The sequence below is a fragment of the Haliaeetus albicilla genome, chromosome 20, assembly GCF_947461875.1.
Source record: "Haliaeetus albicilla chromosome 20, bHalAlb1.1, whole genome shotgun sequence".
Lineage (NCBI taxonomy): Eukaryota > Metazoa > Chordata > Aves > Accipitriformes > Accipitridae > Haliaeetus > Haliaeetus albicilla.
In genome coordinates, this window is record NC_091502.1 from 18,890,752 (window position 1) to 18,909,434 (window position 18,683).

The 18,683-nt window shown below is 41.1% G+C and overlaps 1 protein-coding gene across 6 annotated transcripts in view; it reads left to right on the forward strand.

The window, feature by feature from the left end:
- Positions 1-2,005: 2,005 nt before the first annotated feature.
- The window catches only part of NOX4 (NADPH oxidase 4), a 112,503-nt gene continuing 95,825 nt past the window's right edge, over positions 2,006-18,683 (forward strand). For 5 of the 6 annotated variants that reach the window (XR_011328998.1, XM_069808426.1, XM_069808424.1 and 2 more), the window contains exons 1-6: positions 2,012-2,105; positions 2,832-2,927; positions 13,985-14,095; positions 15,113-15,197; positions 15,837-15,934; positions 18,484-18,511. Coding sequence is in view for 5 of the 6 variants with exons in the window: in XM_069808426.1 (XP_069664527.1) it covers positions 2,049-2,105; positions 2,832-2,927; positions 13,985-14,095; positions 15,113-15,197; positions 15,837-15,934; positions 18,484-18,511 (475 nt within the window). In the remaining variant the exon portion in view is untranslated. Of the gene's footprint in view, positions 2,106-2,831; positions 2,928-13,984; positions 14,096-15,112; positions 15,198-15,836; positions 15,935-18,483; positions 18,512-18,683 lie in introns of all 6 variants that reach the window. The other variant, XM_069808428.1, reaches the window with a different exon arrangement.

Sequence of the window (18,683 nt, forward strand, 5' to 3'; positions counted from 1 at the left end):
TGGCATACTGATTCAAAACCCCTGGTTGCTTCCAGGGAGAAAGAAAAAGGGGATGTTTTCTACAAAAACACACTCCTTGCTCTGTACCTAGATATGATGTAGGATCCAATGTCAACTGGAGCATGAGTCATGTACTCCACATGCATTACAGCACTTGGTATGTGGGCAGTGAAGTGCAGTCACTGGCTCATGAGTCATCAGCTTCATGTAAGTGGGCAGTGAAATCCTGCATAAGCTAATTTTTCAGAGACATTTCTAAGAGTATTTTGAGGTATAGGATATGGCACGGGCAAATTATTTGGGTTTTGTTTGTGCCTGCTGCGGCGTCAGCTTTGGCCGAGGCCCCACGTTATTAGGCATGACATATCCTAGAAGTCTTTTCTGTCATTCCAGCTTTGACATGGTTGTCTAGAGAAGTTTCATCATCTGGTTCTCCGTGAGCAGCTTCCGTTTCTCTTACATTCCAACAGAAATGAGGAAGTGAATGGAAACAGCAAACAGGATAAATAAACTATACTATTTCTTCTGCTTAGAGCTGCTTTGGCATCAAACTGGCTCTGGTGAGCCTTAAATTCAAAACATGTATTTTCCCTTTCACTAGTTCTCCTTTTAGTGTCACTTGATGATATAAAATAGCTGTAATTCTCTGTCCTGCTGTTCCAAAACTTTACCTGGCACCTCATACTGCCACTTTCTGAGACAGGGCTCCTGCTACAGACAAAGTAGCCCCAACTGAGTTTCACAGGAGGCATGGTCTACTCCTACTCTTTATGCTTAGGGCCACATATGTGTCAGACGCTCCCTCCATCTTTATATGGAACTGGAGGAAGAAGGTATTTTAGCTTCCTCCCAGTTTTCTCTGGACCTTTGGTATGCGGCTCGTGAGGAACACAAAACCCGGCAACTTTCCGAGTTGTAAGAGAAAGACAGCCAGCTCAAGCTGGACTGGATGAGACTTCTCGGCACTGCTCCTTGGACTTGGCATCTCCTGGAAGAAACTGCCTCGCTCTGCTGCCAGCTGTCATTGCTGCCGCTGTATCAAGGAGCAGCCGTGTGCACCACGATGCCTGGAGTGGAGTGGAAGCTCCCCTGGTGACTCACGAGGGTGTCGTATTTAAAAGCTGCTAGCAAGAAGTGTTTTTTTTTTAAAAGCTTTTTCTTAATATAAAAATCAGTATCCGGTGCAACTCCCACTCCCAAAAAAAAAAAAAAAAATCCCAGAAAACCCAAACGCAAACCAAACACAAAGACCACCACAAAAAGCAGACTGGTTGCAAAGCATAGCAGTCGGAACTTGGGACATGGTGGATGTGGAGGTGCCCACAGCACCCTTTCTCGCAGCTTCGGCAGGATTACACGCTCGGCTGCTTTGTGCCGGGCACAGGACCCTGCCTCTTCCCCTGCCCCTCCGGGACCCCTGATGGGGCAGGATCAAGCCCCTTCCAGCCCACTCCGGCCCTTCCCAGCTTTCGAAGACCTCACGTACAGCCCCACAGCAGTTCCTTGGACAGCCTCTTTGTTCCCCCCCCCCCCATATTGCAGTACAGTTGCATGCGCCGCTGCTCCCCCACTCCCTCCTGCCTTTTCGTATCACATTTCAGCCAGCGGGGAGTGGGGGGGGGGTCGGGGGGAACCCCACGGACTTTTTTTTCCCCGCGGGGAAGTGCGCTTTTCGAGGTGGCTGGGGGGGGAGATGCGAGAAGCCGGCCACGTCGCTCCGGGGCAGAGGCGCTGGCGGCCCAAAGCCCCTTTGGGCCCCCCCTCCACCTCCTCCGCCCGGCTCCGCCGCGGTTCCCGGGGGAGCCCCCCGCGGGCGGCAGACAAAAGGGGGCAGCGCCCGGTGGTCCGCGGCTGGGGCCGGAGCGCGGCGCGGTGGGGCCGGAGCCCGGCGGCCGGAAGACAGGGCGGGGGGTGAGGGGTGGGGAGAAGGGGAGGACCGGCTCAGCCCGGCTGAAAAGGAGGGCTCGATCGCCCCCCCCCACCCACCCACCTTCCCACCCGCACACCCCCCCCCACGGGTGCTGCTGCCCCGCAAGGCGGCCCGCACCATGGCTCTGTCTTGGAGGAGCTGGCTGGCTAATGAGGGGAGCAAACATCTCTTTCTGGTAGGGGGGCTGCCCCCTTCCCCGGGGCAAGGGGGGGGTGGGGGGTGTCCCCTCGGCGGGGCTGACCTGCGGGAAAGGCTCGGGGGGGGGGGGGGGGGGCTGCCGGGTGGGCGGCCGGGGGTCGGCAGCGGCAAAGGGTGCAGGAGGTGCCGGGCTGAGGTGCCCGGAGGTGTGGGGGGGGGGGGATGTAGGTGCGGGGGGTGTCGGGGATGTGCTCCGTGCGCGTCCCGGTGGGCGGCTGGCAGAGGTACACGCGGGTGGCCGCGGCCCCGGGGACGATGGGGGAGTCGGTGGTCGCGGTGGGGCTGGGCAGACGCTGGACGTGTGTTTGCCCTTTGTTTAGAGGCTCTTCGGTGAAGTTTGGGGGAGAAGATGCGTCTTCTCGGAGGTCAAGTTCTTCCTGCCTTTGTCTTTGTCTCTTTGTTGGTAGTTTTTGGTCTTGGAGCCTTTAGCTGCGGTACCTAACTGAAGATCGGAGTAGGGCTTTGTACGCGGGGGGGGGGGGGGGGGGTTCGCCAGCTCAGTGAAAGTGAAAATTTCTCACACGGGGGCTATTCCTTTTAATATTTTAAAATATTTCACGCTAAATGCTTGAAGTTTGTTTTCCCTTCCCATGTACATGTGTTTATGAAACTGCAGGCATATGAGTTTTGCGAATGAAATGAACGCTGAAAAATTTGCACGTGTAACTTTCACTTACAATCTCTTGTTTCTATTTCATTTTAGTTTTTCTGGCTCTCCCTCAATGTATGGCTCTTCTGGAAAACCTTCCTGCTCTATTATCAAGGGCTGCAGTATTATTATTTGCATCAGATGTTAGGGGTGAGTGACCCAGACTTTACTTTTTGCCCTGGAAATTGGGATGCTGGGAGATGGGAAAGGGACAGAATGCATTTGCTAATCGAGGATGACACAAACTGCCTGTTAACTCTGCAAAGTGGGGAAAGATCAAGTAGGAAATTACTGGGATACTGTTGACAGTTGTTTAGGAGTAGAAAGTGAACAGAGTTGAGAAGAAAAAGAGCCCGTCAAGTGTGGGACAGCTATCCTTCCCCCTCCTCTCCTCCCTCCCGGTGTTCCCAGCTGCAGGCAGGCTCGCAGGAACACAAACATGCTCAACAGAGGACTGGAGCTCAACTTTTTGTCATCAAAACATTAGCCAAGCTTATGGGCTCGTGCTGGCAAATTCTTTCTAATCCCATTATTGTGATACGTATTTGCTGAAGGAATTCTTCCGATAAGTCTTAGTTCTCTTCGGTCTGTGTCATCCTCATAGATCCTCCATTCTGTGTAAATCATTGTAATGTATGTAATTTTAGTTTTGTTTTCTAATAACAAATTCTTGGAATCTGAATGGTTTAATGAAAATTTGACTATTTTGATTTAGCAAAGGTAACATCCACCACTACCAGAAGAACCCAAAAAGGTAATTTGGGGAAGTGAGATACTGGTCTGTCTTGTGAAGTTATCCACAGCTACACCATTGCAGTTCTTTGGAACGACTTCTATACAAAGGGATAGATTAAGGGTTAACAGCTTACTGGAAAATGCTCTAGGGTTGGTCAGAATTTGAGAATCCAGGAAAAAGTAGAAGAATAACATGATGCTTTGTAACACTATGTCATACTTGGGAATGGATTTCAATGGAAAGTTGACATGGGGTTAAAGCACAGATGATGCACAATCTAACCTGCTGTAGAGCCTCTGGGTTTTATCTTTGGTAGATCCAGTATATATTTTTTCATATGATTTATATCATTGCCATAGCTAGCCAGTTCCATAAACTTTTGTGAACTTGTTTGAAAGTAAGTTGACCTGATATACTTATCTTTTTTTTTTTTTTTTTCTTCCTTCTTATGGCTGACTTGGATGTGTTCAAGAAATGGATCTTAGCAAAGGTAGTGCAAAAAGGAGGGAATGAAAATACTTAAACCCTTCATGATGATGACTTTCTTGACAGAAAAAGCATAAAAACATGTTTAATTTTATCATAATCTCTAATGGCTTTGCAGCCCAGTGCATCCATTTGAAAACTGTGTTTGTTTGTGGCAGAACAAGTGGGTTGCTTATAAAGCAAATGTTCTTGGGTCAACATGTTAGGCCAGTCTGTCAACTGGTATATCAATCAGCAAAGTTCCTCTCAATTCAGAAGACTCATCTGCCTTGTACCAGCTCATCATCTGGTCTTTTTTTTGGTTTTCTTATACTTCAGAATAAAAGGCACATACAAAGTTATATAGTGTGTGTTCAGAACCTGTGAGATGATTCAAGCAACCGATTCCTTGTCTTGGTCAGGAGATGAGGACCAGGAGGCCATGCGTTTGAGTTTGTCTAACTGTGTCTGCTGCTGTGGGAAGAAATACCAAAGAAGTTTAAAGACTTTCTAAAATGAGGAGGAAAGTGAAGAGCAGAGTCTAAAAAATACTTTTGGTCAAAGTTCTGAAACTAATTTAAAAATTTTGAAAATGTTAAAGACTGTGAAACATTATTACAATTCACTTTTTACAGTTTGTTTAAATATCATCCTTAGACCCTAAAGTTCTCTTTCTCCCTTCTCTTCTCTCTATATATTTGTTTATGCATATAAATCATACAGATTATTTTGCAAGGGTTGGGAAAACTGAACCCAATTTTAGTCTCTTCAGGAAGCTGAGTAAGCATATCCATACTATGGCTGCTGTTACCTTCCATGGGGATATTTGCTCCTCTTCTTTTTCTATGTTGGTTTGTGTAGCCACTGGCCCATGGCCCATCTGCATTAACCAGTCTCCTCTCTGTTCCATGCATGCGTGAGTGGCTTGCAGTGCCTCTGTGTGCCATTTCTTGATGTTTGAAAATGTTGAGGTTTAGATGGAAATTCTTCATTTATAATTAAACAGTTGATTTTTTTTTTGTCTTAACAGAATGAACTTTTTTACAGATACTTTCATGAAAATTATTCCGTTTTCCAGCCAGTTCACAAAAAATGGCAAAAAGGAATGTCATTTCTTTAATAAAAAAAATTCTCTTGTTTTTCAGTGTGGTCTGCTAAGAAGCTTTTTTCTCTCTTTGTATGCTATGATAGCCTAAAATCTCCTTAAGAACTTCTGCACTTGCAGCACTGAAAGATTTACACAGGTAATTTTATTGTTTGCCAAGTAACAGGATGGAGAACAAGAAGAGTTGCTGTAGGAAATCAGATTGTGATATGAAATGAGGTATTGGACCGAATATTCTGAATATATTCAACTCTTGCCACATTTTCATACCATGTCTTTTCTTTCTGATGCGAAGAAGGAGAAAGAATGAGGTTAGTCTTTCATTCAGTGGTCACTGAAGTGGTTCACTTGCCTTCAGCCTGCTGCAGAAGAAGGAGGCTGAGTTTTATTCTTTTCCGATTGCATCCTCTGCAACCTTGAACGAGATACTTAGCACAGGATTTTAAAATTATGTAGCTTCCTAATTCCCACTCAATCTTTCAATGACAATCTTTCTGATCCTGAATTCTATACCTCTAAAAAGGCACTAAGAGCACGGTAGTGTCCTGGAAGTGCAAGGAGAAGAAATAAGTTACGGGCATCGATGTGCTAGGAGGAGGAGGAGGTTAATCAGCCTATTCTATGCTACAAAATGTAGTGGGTAAACTTATGTTGTGTCAAATGTCACTGCTTTGCTCAGTTTGAGTCCAGTTAATGAGACCATGAACTCTTCACTGTGGAATCTCCATCCCTGGAGGTTTTCAAAAGCTAATTGGGGAGAACTCTGAGCAAACTTAGTCTGAGTTTGGTGTTGAACCTGCTTAGAGCAGGAGGTTGGAATAGAGACATCCCAAGGTCCCTTTCAACTAGAGTAATTCTGTGAGTGTATGATTCTTGTGTAAATTCAACCAGAACCTAGTGGATGTAAACCCTTTCCCAGTACTTTTGCCTTGATGAACCATCCCTTTGGATACTTAATTGCTTATAACACTGCAGATCCTATAGTCTTCCTGCATGAATGCATTCATTGCTGCTGGTTCAGGAGCATGATTCAGATAAAGAATCTCAGTTTTTCATAATTTAATAAATGTTAACTTGTGGCCTTACATTGCTTGAAGAAAAGCCTGGGAAACACAAAACAGGCATGGATTTCTTAGAAAAGAGTGTGGCAGAGAGGAAAGGAATATTTTCATCTTCATGTTCATAATAGATACTACAAGATGGAGTAGGCATGAATTACAGAAAGGAAGGTTCATAAATTACTTGACGTGACTCCAAAACCTTCATTGTTGGAGGTTTTGTGTCTGCTCGGGGAGAGAAATTGTCCAGATGATTAATTTCTTTGCAGACTTCAAGATTTGTCCCTTTAGATTAGCTTGGCTGTATTTTTTTCCAACAAGTTTGCTTGTGTCTGACCAACAAATTCAGTCCTAAATTCAGTACTGGCCTTACAGAACTCAAATCTTGCTTTTGACAGCATTAAATGAAACGCCTGTTTCTTGTTGCTTGAGTTCCCCATGAATAGAAAGAGCATTGGGCTCATTTTGTCAAGGCATAAAAGGTCTCTTTTTCCCTATTCCCTGTCTAGTCCCTGCTCAGATAACTCTACTGTAGTCAAATGGATGTTAATGCAAGAGATAAGCTTCTGGGTTTCAGACCAAAGTGAAGAAAATGCATCTCAGAAGGATCTCTTTGGGAAAAGATTGAATAACTGAAAATGGGACTGAACAGGAAAAGTGCTACCTCAGTATTTTTATCTATACAGTTGCTGCCTTCTTACTGTGCAGTACTGTGCATCACATTTATCTCATCTTTATTCACTTCTTGGAATATATTGCAGATGTTCCAGTAACTTGCATGTGTCTCCTTGCTAGTTTATAGCAATGATAGAGATTTTACTAATTAAGGCCAAATTCTGCTTTCATTGATCCTTATGCAACCACACTGCAGCCTGCTTCCCCCACACATCTAAGCATTGGAGGGAGTAGTGTATCTTGACCCTTTATTTTCCTTAATGCATCGTGGTTTTGCTATTTAATTGTCTTGTAACCAGGCTATTTGGGATTTGCTTTTTAGAGTGTTACATGTAACAAAAATACTAGATTTATGTTGCTATGGAAGCTATATATATGCAGGACTCCCTAGTGAAGACTGAGTGTGTTAATCCACAAGACCTTATCGTGATAGTCCCCTTGAATTTGCAAGTAAATCTCTTCTTGAATTGCATTCTCTTTGACTCATTCTAGATTTTCTGTTTGCCAAAACATTTTTTCCTTCAACTCTTTGTCCTTCCTGAGCAGCCCACAGTTCAGCATCATTGCTGAGATTATTCTCCGTTATGAGCCAATGAAGAACTTGGATTTTGCACCATGTAGTTCTTCTGTTTGCTTGTTTGGGTTTTTTTTGTTTTGTTTTGTTTTTTAGCTCAAGTAGCAGTAATCCTGTGAAGGACATCTATATTGTTAACTTTTATGGGAGAACTTCCACCTTTGCAGAACTTCTTGTGAAACTGTCAATAATGGTGGTTCAATTAGTAGAGGTACAACTCAAATAATTAACTGAAAGTTCTACTACTGTATCATGTAGTCTTGTGTTAAAAATAGTCTTCTTGTCATCATTGCCCGTCATTCTAAGATGATTATGGCATAATACTCTGTGTAGAACAGAACTGAATTATGGCCAAAATGTTTCTTTGCCTGATTATGCATTATATTATGTATTATTGCAGGGTTCCCACGGTAGTCCAACAATGGCAGATCTTAAAATAAAAATAGCTGCATTACACTCCAGAAGACCAGTTTTACAGCCCATGTTACCTACTGTGTTGTGATAAGGAGAAATAATTCGACATAAAGGAAGCCCTTAGCAGCAGACGTTGCATCACTTCTGTGTGACTGTGACTCAGATATGACAATAAGCAACTTCCTGCTCTGGCCATGAGTTGCAGTGTGTTGTGGATCTCTTGCAGGGACTTGGGTACCCTTAATCCTTTGATTCATGACTGAATTTGTGGAGTTTAGATCATGCTGCATCTTGCGGCATCAACCATTCAAGCTCATATTGCTAATTAATGTATAAAATACTGTCACGCTTTGTGATGTTGCTGCAGAATAAGGATGGTCTGGAACACTCAAATTTGGAAGATAACTTGAGATCCCTTCCAGTCTGTGTGTGTATCGTTCTGCCTGGCACGAAAAGAAAGCTGTAACTCAGCAACACCAACAAAAGTATTTTTTAAAAATTTATTTCCTGAGGTCAGGATTCTAACAGACTAAATTAACTGATTAATAGGTTAATAAAGATGAATATTTGGTCTGAAATCTTGTAAATGAATACACTTTGTTTGGAGATTATCAGAGAAGTTGGAAGCTGATATTGAGTTCCAGGTTAAAAGATAGCTGCTTTCTTCAGATTGAATGACTGATTTAAGCAGAAGGAGTACATCTAACGCAAAGGGACTGCATATAAAGTGAGAACGTAACCTGAATATGTGGACAAAAAGAGAAGGAAAACCTTCAGGGAATGCCTGTTTGGTGAGTTACAAGTGAATGGTGAGAATTTTGATTCTCAGTAGTGCAGGGAAGATACCCCATACCTCATGAAAGAGCTAAAAATATTGTTGCCATTGTCCGCTCCTGATGTTTCTCCCTTTCGATAATATCATATCCAACTTCTGATTCATATATGCAAGCAGAAGACTGAAGTTGAATTAGCGTAGAGAATTGGGCTGCTGTTAAATTCTCTGTGTAAAGGATTGCTGGTTTTTGTTGTTAGGTTTTTTTAAAATACTTAATACACTTTTTCAAATGTGATTCAGAAATATTACACCACTTAGCCTTAAAATAATTTTTAAAGGGTTGCAGTGCATGAGGTTGGGATTTACAGAGTCTTGCCTTGAAACCTTCCATCTTCAGGAGCAAAAACAAGTCAAACTTTTGTAGAAGTTTTCACATGTTCTGATAGGTTTCCGCTACCCTCGCATTTTCCTTCCCTTCAGCTGCTTCGGGATTTTTTTGCTAGATCTCCAACCAGATTTGTCAGGCCTAGAGGCAGTAATTGCTATCTGTACAATTCAGATCTCTCCTACATCTTAGATTATCTGTGCTCTGTTACTCAAAACAAGGAGTACTCTATCTATGAAGAAGAGGAAGTCAGGTCAAAAGGAGGCACATTGTGTAGCACGGTTTGTCCCACCTATGAAAATAAATAGTTGTAGCTGCTCCAGTGCTGATTTGGGGAGGTGGTCTGTGACCTGTGTCTGCAGAGCAGTATGTGGCTTATGAGTCTGCCCGCAACCTTTCAAGTTACCCTGAACCACAGAAGATTGAAAAAGTTCAAAGAAAGGCCTCCAGAGAGAGCATCAAGTGTGGTGTCTCCACTGCCCCATGACCTGTTTAGGATTGTTGCTTGTAGATGGTGAGGTCTTGAGAAACAGAATCGCATCACTTTTAGGCGTGGAAGGATTTGCGGTATTCTTCCATTTTTTTGCTATAAGATGGGCTTAAAAGGTGAGATAGGACAGTATTTGTTGAAGTCTTCCTGTATTCTGCTCTCCAGTATGTTTTGCAACCATGTATTGGATACTAGATTTTTCTGCACAGCAGTTGCAGGTAACGTTCATCTCTGTGTTTATAACTGATGAACTTTCGGGGATTCTGTGGTACACAGTAAGTTACTTTAGCCCTCAACCTAATACTGAAACCATTTGCCTAAGTACAGAGAAGCTCATTTCCCCTACTTTGCTGGGAGCAACACACAGAACATCCAACGAGAACTGACTCTTTGCTTCTCTGTCCTACTTTTTACATTGTATGAGCGTAGCCAGGAGTCCATCCTGATTTCTCTGGGACTGTACATCAGACAGGGATAGCTGGAGGACTTACATTCCCACTATATCTCTGAAGCCCTTTGCTGCTGCTTTGGAGAAGGAGAATATGGTGATTGCTTTATACTTGTCTGGAGAAAAAAATCTAGCCTAGTTTTTAGGATTTGAGTTTGTAGTGGGTCCAGTTCCCTACTATCCTTGCGACAGATTTCCTCTGTGAGTTCAATTAATCCTTTAGTTTTTCTGTGCCTCTTTGCCCCTCCATGAAATGGGATAACAGCACGTGTGGTACTGGGTAGGCAGAGTACAGAAGGAGGTTGTCAAGTGCTTGGATTTGATATTGGCAGAAGTGGATAAAAGAGAGTGTCCAGCAGAGATTTTTGGGGTGTTTTTTTTCTCTCTTTTTGATCCTACAGAAATTTCACATGTTACTAACATGAAATAATATTTTTTTTTTTCCCCTTAAGACAAAGATAATCTTAGGAAGAAAAAAAGGATTATATTTCTCTCATTTCTTAGCTACTTAATAAGGATATATATTGCATTCTAGAACCAGTGAGTTGCCTTGGAGCAAAAATCATCTTTTATTCTACTATTGTTTAAAAATCCAACAACGCACTGTGTTAATTCGTTACTATGCCACCCAGGCAATGCAAAGGAAGTCAAGAAAGAGACCACTTGGAAACCATTTGGAAGGAATTAGTTTCATGGGGATATTTTTAGCCTTTGGATATATGTTAAGAGCAAACTTAGTACTCTGTTATTCTTCTGGGTCTTGCATGAATTGTGATTCTAAGCATTGTTACATGTATTACTTTACCATTGTTTTCAAATTGGTCATGGACTTGTTGCAGCAAACATGCCCAACTTTATTTCTTCAGAATAAAACCTTAAGTGAATCATTGGTGAAAATATTTGAATCGCACTTTCCTAGAAGTGCACTGCATATTTGAAGAAGTCGTTTCCTGCTCTCTTTTATTTTTTTTTTCCTTTGTACAGATGCTGATAGCATTGAATTAGAATTAATGTAAGGGCATTCTTCCATAATAATTGCATTATGAATGAATATTTGCTCTTTGTTAAATAGTGGCATGGAAAACACAAAGGAAGGTTAGTAGGGTAGCTTTTTCGACTCATAGCTGATTCATATTTTTTGTACTGGTTAAATTATTTGACATTTTCATTCATTTAATACTATACAGTGTAGAATTAACTATTCTAGACTACTCCAAACTAGACTGCTTTGTTGAAGTTTTGTAAGAAGAATAGTTGTGCTTGATAAATGAAGCCTTGGATAATTGATACCATGCCTGGTTTATGTTTAAACTCAAAGACAACAAAAATTCTCAAGAAACTAATGATGCATCATGTAGGTCATATAATAGAAATTATTAAAATTTTTTGATTGCTTTACTTATTAATTGTATTGAAACTTTTTTCAGCTTTTGGGTGTTAGGCAAGAGCTACACAAATGGTTCAGTTCACTTCTTGGTTTTGCATAATGTTACTTCCACATAATTCTTCAGTTTTTCAAATCATGCTCATTTAATCACTGAAATACTGTACCATATCAGCAAGCTCTAATAAAAATGCTTATATGTGTTTAAGGATCATGGTTTTGGACTTACTGCTTTTATGAGGTATATAGCTTATTTTTAGCTTCTCTTCAGAGGAATAATAATGAAAATAGAGGCAGTCTTGTATATAGAAACAGCACATTATAGAGACATTTTACTTGCCATTAAGTCCAATCATTTCAAGGGTATTGCCATTTTATCTGATAGTCCAAAAATATTTACGATGTTCTAAAGTCACTTTAAGCTACTGTCAGCAAGGATAGAGAAATATTTGTTGTGGTTGTTCATTTTTTTTTTTTTTTAATCATACTTTGAAGTGGAAAGTGACATCAGCATTCAGTAAAATCTCAGCTCAGTTGCTGAGGCTGTGGCCGTTGTAGCTGGTGCTCAGTTGTAGTCATTGCACTTGGGCTCTGGACCAGTTGGGAGAGCCTAGGGCGGGGAGGAGAGGATGATCTAGAATATGAAGAACATGACTTGTGAGAGAAAAGCATCCAGAATAATCTCTTATTGTGCACGTGAACAGAGTGTGAAGTAACAGACGAAATAGAAGCAAGGGAGGTTTTATGTAAGGAAAAAAAAGACTAGCAGTGCATTGGAAGAAATAGCGGAGGAGGTCTGGAGAGTGGGAAAGAACTAAGTGATGTGGTTCATTCTAGTCTTATTTTCTATCATTCAGTAGGTTAGAGATGCCTCTGTTGTAAGTGTCACTCAGTGTAACTTTTGTGAGATCTGCTCCTGGGACATTTGCCAGGGATCCCGCATTTACATGACAGAGAACAAGGTAGAGCACATTTTTGGGGGTAATTCCTCCTACTTCTCAGGGGCAACTTTTGAGAGAAGGTGCCCTTATGACTGCTTTGTTCTGTGGAAGCTGGTAATGTCTGGTGAGGAAGTCCCTAGCACTCAGGTCTAACTAAATAATGTAAAGTAGAGCCAGAAGAGAAATGGGATTTAGGTGGGGAGCTTGATGCTTCAGGCAGATTGAGCATCTTTATCTTCTGGGTACCTCCTGGTTTTGTGCCCAGATGTACTGCAGAGAAAGTGGGGTACGTGAGTGTTACTAACAACTGTGACAGGAGGCAGTTTCGATGTTTTATGGTACTGAGAAGCTCCTGTCACGCCATCGTGCTTGTCATCTTGATAGACATGCTGAAGTCCAGTTACTTTGTTTACTTTATTTTTACTAGTTTATGTATTCATCCATTTCTGTGACATGTAGGTAAGTCTGTAAAAAAACAACTTAATAGCAATTATAAATTTTGAAATTACAAGGCTTTTCTAATAATTTTTGTAAAAAAATATATTTCCAAACAAATAAAATCTCTTTGTTTCCCTCTGATTTTATTTCTTCTTCTTGATACAAAAGATATGAATATAATAAATTTTTCACTGATGAAGTTTCTTTTGACTGAGAAATAACAAGTGGGGTCTTTTTGACATAAAGTTTCATTTTGAAAAAGTAATAATCTGTAGTAATTTTTATTAGATAATTTGTACCTGTTCAAATCATTCACATACCTCTGCAGTATTTGAGTTATTTTATAATATTATAATAGTTATTTATTAATTTCTTCAGGAGTTGAAAAACTTGGGGTTTAGAGAACATTCGAAGAAGTATCTTTCCAGAAATCTGTTGACAGTCTGAAAGCATCTTTTATATAAGCTCGTAAAATGGTAATTCAACCTAATAACTAGGAGAGCAATGGCATTTTGCTAACTTCTTTAAAATCATAAATGAATGAGAGAATATAATAAGATTAAAAAATACAGGGTTATGACATTATTGTGTGCTTTGTTCATTTATTTGACAAGTGTTTTTGTTCTAATTACGTAAGTTTCAAATACACCAGTGAAAGCATTACTCAAATTAGATTTCAGCTACTGAGTAGTTAAAATGAAGAAAACCTACTTTCTTTAGGTCCAAATATGGCACTGCGTAGTGTGAATGGATGAGGAGTTTTGTGACAATTCCATAACAGTCATTGAAACAATGTTATCATTTCAGTTTAATTGAATCAAATTTTTTTTTTCACATCTTCTTGTGGCTTGCTTACCAGAAAATCATTACACTTTACTTAAGTGGCTGTCTAGTGTCTTCATAGTGTTTATCCCTCTTTCTTATTTAATTATGTCTGTTGAAGCTTTCGGGTAATTTCTCGGTGGACGCTTATTGTTGTCTCAGATATGCTTTGTTCCATATGGCTTTGAGCACTAATGAAGATATTGGTTGTTTCAGTAGAAAATTGTCATTTGCGGACATTATTGCTGACAAAATTAATTTTGACTAATTTTTTGATGCAAAGGTGAGAGCTGTTTCCCTCGGAGAACAGCATAGCATGCTGTGTGTACAGTGGTTTTTCCAGTACATTTAAAACATGAAACTCCACTATTCTGATGAGTCAAGAGAGCATGGGAACCCTTTGGTTTCACAGTAAAGAAAAGGAGGTTGAATACTGACACGTGAACCATTAGAGCATCTTTTCTCCCTGTAATCTAACTCTTGCTGTATTTGTTCAGCTAGGATTGTGTGTTAGCAGAGCTTCAGCATCTGTCCTCAATCTCAACTGCTGCCTGGTCCTTCTACCAATGTGCCGTGTTCTCTTGGCCTTCCTGCGAGGATCTCAGAAGGTAAGTACTGTCCTCAGCATGCGCCAGTTGAGAAGAGGAGGGCCCTGGTCCCTGTTTAGTCTAAAAATAATAGGAAAAAAATCTGTTATATCCCTGTTTATTATACAGTATGTGCCTGCAGGGTGCACGTATCAGACATTCAGCCTAGATTCATGACTCCTTTGAAGACAGTGCCTTGGTTGGCATTGTCTGGTTTGATTGGACTTGTTGTGAGCAAGCTTTCTTCAATGCATTTTTGAGGGATGGGAGTTGCTGTGGAAATGTAACCAGACAAAGTCTTCTCTTTCTTTCCCAACTCTAATATTAAAGACATCTGTGTCCTCTCTACTGCTTCCTGGTAGAATTCAACAGAGGAAAAAGAACTTCATCTCTGCATAACCAGAAGTGTCCTACTAGAGATGATAGAACTTCAAATAAAAATACCCAACCTGATATATTCTTTACCATGGGAGAAAAAAAAAGAGTTCTGGCAAAGCTAAGAGGGTTTTGCTTTCTGTACCAGTATTCAGTAAATAAGAGTTTAGCTTGTTTGTGATTCACCAGTTGCTTTTAGAGAAATATAAGTAATGCTTCTGAGAAACATCTGTGTTTTCTAGATGGTTGCAAATTGAACCTGTGAGTTCTGTTTGTCATGTGACAGTACCTGTAAGATTTGATGCCTATAGATGCATATATGTATGCAAATATACCTTTCCCTCTGATCCTGCTCACTAAAGAGTTAGTGAAGCCTACAACAATTAGTGCTGGAATTCCTAAGTTTTAAGGCCAGAAGGGACATAACTTTAGGTGCTTTTGACATCTATGTAATACAGGTCCAACTGTAATTTCTTCATTAAGACCTCAAAATTGGCTCATTGACATAATTCTGTAGTTTTAAATTTAGGTGCTGTGCTTGCAAGGGTGTTAAACCTAGTAAAAGCTGAAGTTGCTATTAAATCACCTCAGTTGCTCTTAGTATTTTTTATTTTATTTTGCTTTGTTTTCGAAGAGAGATTGCTTGAATTCTTTTCTTACTAGGTTGCCAGCAGGAAAACCAGAAGGCTCCTAGATAAAAGTAAAACTTTCCACGTGACGTGTGGTGTTACAATATGCATCTTTTCAGGTGAGATCTTACTCGGTTTGTTTGGGAAACATTGAAGCAGTACTTTGAGGTTTTTCTTGTACAGTACATTTGGGGGTAGTCTTGCTCTGTGCTTCCCTGCCTTAAATTGTGAATGCTTCCTCGGATGTGTGTGGGTTTTCGTTTATTTTTTCCTTTAAACACATGGGCTTACATTCTAATGCTGAGCCTTTCCTTAAAATTCCAGTTTCTAAAAGGACAGGTATATGAGATCAGGTCAAAATCTGCTATTACAAGTGACCCTGCATTGTGCCTAAGGAATTAGAGTGAAGAACCAGGGGGCTACAGGCTTATCTGCAGAAGAGCGAGCAGTGGAGACAAATACCTAATTCGGTGAAGAAGAAATATTCTTGGGTGGACACCTTTGAATGTTGTCTCCCAGCTGAAGCATTGCAGTACAGAAATGATTGCTTTAGTGTTAAAAAAACTTTAAAATACATACAGCTTTCTGCCATGAATATCTATAACCTAATTTACTTTAGAAAAAGAAATCCTTAGTCCCTGATGCATCTCATGCAGGTGATGTGTTTATAGCTTGGCATCTGGGTAGCCACTTTTCTTCAGGGGAATATCTACATCTTGTTTACGGATCTCAGCTTTACTAATTTTTTTTTTTTTTAGTCCTACATGTTGCTGCTCATCTTGTGAATGCTCTTAACTTCTCTGAGAACTACAATGAAGACTTTCTGGCACTAAATGCAGCGAACTATCGTGGTGAGGTGAGCCAGCTGTCCTTTCATATTTTGCTTTTAAGTATATAATTTAAATATATGATTATTTGTATATTCGATTCCATTGTACGATCCATCTTTTGATCTAGACAGTGCTGCTGTTTTGTGCACTAAAAACTCACCATCATGTGGATTGCTGTGAATTTTACTTCTTTCTCTGGACAGAACATGTATTAAGCACTTTCTGTTTAAGCCAGCAGGATTCAATCATATTGGATTATCAGGTGGAGAATGCTTTCATAAAGTCCTTTCACCTTGTACCTTGTTCTTCTGCTTCTCTTCTGCTTCTCTCTGTTCCTTGTGTGGGCCTGATTGAGACACTTCTGCTGCTGTTTGGGAAAATACATTCTGCATTTGCGCAATTTAGAATATAGTGCTATGTGACATATACTGGGCGTTTGAGGATAGTGAGATTTGAGACTGATTTTGCATTTTTAAACTGCTGTGGGAACTGGAGTGTATATGTTAAGAGTGGAATTACTTATTTGCGTGAACTGGGCTGGAAGCTGATTTCTACTTATGAAATAGTTGGTTTGCATGCCTTTCTCTGACTTTGGTGCAGATCTCTTGCAGGCATACCAGAGTCCTAGTCCCTCCTCCAGGTGCTTGCTTGTGCATTTGGCACTGGAGAGAGATTTGCAGATTTTGGGAGGAAGACCAGAGTCCAGGACTCTTTCTCCTTTGGGCTACAATCAAGTTCTCTCTTGTTTATATTCATTCTAGTCTCAAGTCTGAATTTCTTTTTCTACCAGCTTCATTAGGAAAGATTTAGAATGACCCTATCCCAGCTGCATCCTTTCCTGGAAAAGGAGAGCTTGACTCAGCCCAGGCTCATAAGGACCAACAACCAAGGTCTTCCACTCCCTGGGTGAATGATCTAATCACCCAGCTATTCTGTGGCAGACAGACATGCCAACACCAACTATTGTGCTGAGGTTCTGCATTGAACTCCAGTGTCTGCATGTGTTAGGAGTGGTGTAATAGACTTAGCCTCATCAGGAACATTAGCAGGAGCTTGCCTCAGGCTAGAATGTGCCAGGGTGTGCATGGCAGCCTGTACTAAGCAGCCTTAGGAATTTTGCAATAGAAAATGGAGATAATAACAAGTTTTTAGTAACTCTAGGATTAAAACCTCTTGGATTTTAGGTGTTTTGGTAGCTCTTGAACCTTTGCGCTTGAATTCTACTTTGTCGTGGTTTAACCCCAGCCAGCAACTAAGCACCACGCAGCCGCTCACTCACTCCCCTCCCACCCAGTGGGATGGGGGAGAAAATTGGGAAAAGAAGTGAAACTCGTGGGTTGAGATAAGAACGGTGTAATAGAACAGAAAAGAAGAAACTAATAATGATAACACTAATAAAATGACAACAGTAGTAATAAAAGGATTGGAATGTACAAATGATGTGCAGTGCAATTGCTCACCACCCGCCGACCGACACCCAGCCAGTCCCCGAGCGGCGATTTCCCCTCCCACTTCCCAGTTCCTATACTGGATGGGACATCCCATGGTATGGAATACCCCGTTGGCCAGTTTGGGTCAGGTGCCCTGGCTGTGTCCTGTGCCAACTTCTTGTGCCCCTCCAGCTTTCTCGCTGGCTGGGCATGAGAAGCTGAAAAATCCTTGACTTAGTCTAAACACCACTTAGCAACAACTGAAAACATCAGTGTGTTATCAACATTCTTCGCATACTGAACTCAAAACATAGCACTGTACCAGCTACTAGGAAGACAGTTAACTCTATCCCAGCTGAAACCAGGACACTCTTAAACCTGTTTTTTAAGTGTGACAGGCAGTCTGGATGCTACTGTCATCTTCTGTAGATGGGTGCGCACATCTGGATGCAGACAAGTTCAGGGAGAGGGACGCTTCGTTTTTCCTGACCTGTATGAAAGCTGCTCACCTCCCCTCACTGCATTTTATTGCAAGTTTAAAAAAAAAAAGTTCTTCTCCGAAGCGCAGACAAAACCTCACGAGGTGTAGGACTCAGGGGGAGTGAGGCAGTTTCCTGTGAGGTTGACATCTCCCCTCTGCCTTTTACACGTGGTGAAGGACACAGGAACATCTGGCCTTGTGTTGTCAGCTCCTTTGTGTTCAGTCCTGCTTCACTGGAGTCCACTGTAAATCTCTTGGTGATGTAACTGGCAGTAAAATGCTCGTTGCTTGTCTTTCATTTGAATTCAAAATCTCCCTCTATTCTGCTCCCCTCTGTCCTCCCAAAGGTATGAGATAACTGAGTAAAGTTAAGCTTCAAAAAATAACTATCTGTAAAATTATCTGGATCCTAATTTTTCGTAACAGATCAGAATTGTCTTCATTGGGGGAACGCAAAGGCTAAAGGTTTAGCTTACGTTGAATTGCAGTCAGTGTAAACTGTTACCAAATACCAAATCCATTCCTACATCCAGATTTAGGGATTGCTTATGCCTTCAAGTGTGTGAGCTCTATGAGCTACTTATTATTATTACATTATTCATATAGATATAAAATCATGTGTGTTGATTGTTTTTTTTTTTTTCCGCCCCTGTCTGTTTTTCAGGACCCAAGGAAACTGCTTTTTGCTACTGGTAAGTCTGTTGCAAAACTGAATGAGAAAGTTTGCTGCTTCTCATCATCACTCTCCAGACAAAACATTTTGATCCTGTGTTTGCATGCTCCATTTGTTGTATCTCAGCTAGGTTGAGATGTGTTGTGTTAATATAACCTCAGTTTGCTTATCCAGTAGTCAGGAGGGAGGAG